This window comes from Trichinella spiralis, assembly GCF_000181795.1.
Source record: "Trichinella spiralis strain ISS 195 chromosome Unknown Scfld4148, whole genome shotgun sequence".
NCBI lineage: Eukaryota > Metazoa > Nematoda > Enoplea > Trichinellida > Trichinellidae > Trichinella > Trichinella spiralis.
Window position 1 is genome coordinate 1 of NW_003531087.1, and position 1,150 is coordinate 1,150.

Sequence of the window (1,150 nt, forward strand, 5' to 3'; positions counted from 1 at the left end):
TGTATTTAAAATTTATTTTAAGGGTTTTTAAAGTTAAACGGAAAAATCATTTCAATGTTCTACAACGTAATTATACGCATCTGCAACTGCCAGCCACAGGGTGTACATCTGCTGCACCAAAATCGAATCTGCAGTTGGAAGAATAACTGCCGTAATTGGTGCCGTTGTGGATGTTCATTTTGAAGAAGGTCTACCACCGATTTTAAATGCTCTGGAAGTGCAAGATCATAAACCCAGGCTTGTGCTTGAAGTAGCTCAGCATTTGGGTAGGAATTTTCTGATTTTGATGAGAATTGTTTAAAATTTGCTTTAAAAACAGTTTGCAGTTGGAAATCTGATTATACTGCTTTTTAAGCTGCATTTCATAAATGATAACATTTTTGTGTGAGTTAAATGTTATGAAACGTTCATATGAATTATTTTGTATGCATCTGGTTAAAACAAAGTGTAGATGAAGTAAATTATTTTATTCTACAGGAGAAAATGTAGTGCGTACAATTGCAATGGATGGTACTGAAGGTTTGGTTCGAGGGCAAGAGGTTGTCGATTCTGGTTCACCAATTAAAATTCCTGTTGGACCAGGAACACTTGGTAGAATTATGAACGTAATTGGAGAGCCGATTGATGAACGAGGACCAATCACTACGACAAGGTAAGGTTGTGGAAAGCTGCAACTTATGATGAATTAAATATTTCAAACATATATATATTCTGATATGAATATTTTACAGTTTTGTGGGGAGGACTATGACCAAGTTAATAATTTGAGAATTCAGAAATGTAATTTTTAAGCACTGATTGAATTTTGAATGTTAGATTTGCTTCCATTCATCAAGATGCACCAGAATTCGTAGAAATGAGTGTAGCGCAAGAAATTTTGACTACTGGAATAAAAGTTGTCGATTTGCTCGCTCCTTATGCTAAAGGTGGAAAAATTGGTAAGTAGAAATTCTGCCTTTAATATGTGTTTAATGATAATTATTTATTTAAAAATTTTAAGGATTATTCGGTGGCGCGGGAGTTGGAAAAACTGTGCTTATCATGGAGTTGATAAACAACGTGGCAAAAGCCCATGGTGGTTATTCAGTATTTGCAGGTGTGGGTGAGCGTACTCGAGAAGGCAATGATTTGTATAATGAAATGATAGAAA

At 34.9% G+C, this 1,150-nt stretch overlaps 1 protein-coding gene across 1 annotated transcript; it reads left to right on the forward strand.

Annotated features, from left to right (window-relative positions):
- Positions 1–93: 93 nt before the first annotated feature.
- Tsp_13664 (ATP synthase F1, beta subunit) lies at positions 94–768 on the forward strand (the record flags this gene model as incomplete). Its single annotated transcript, XM_003367504.1, has 3 exons — positions 94–266; positions 478–652; positions 732–768. Coding segments are annotated over 3 exons (385 nt in total), but the record flags the coding sequence as incomplete, so codon positions are not given.
- Positions 769–1,150: the final 382 nt, after the last annotated feature.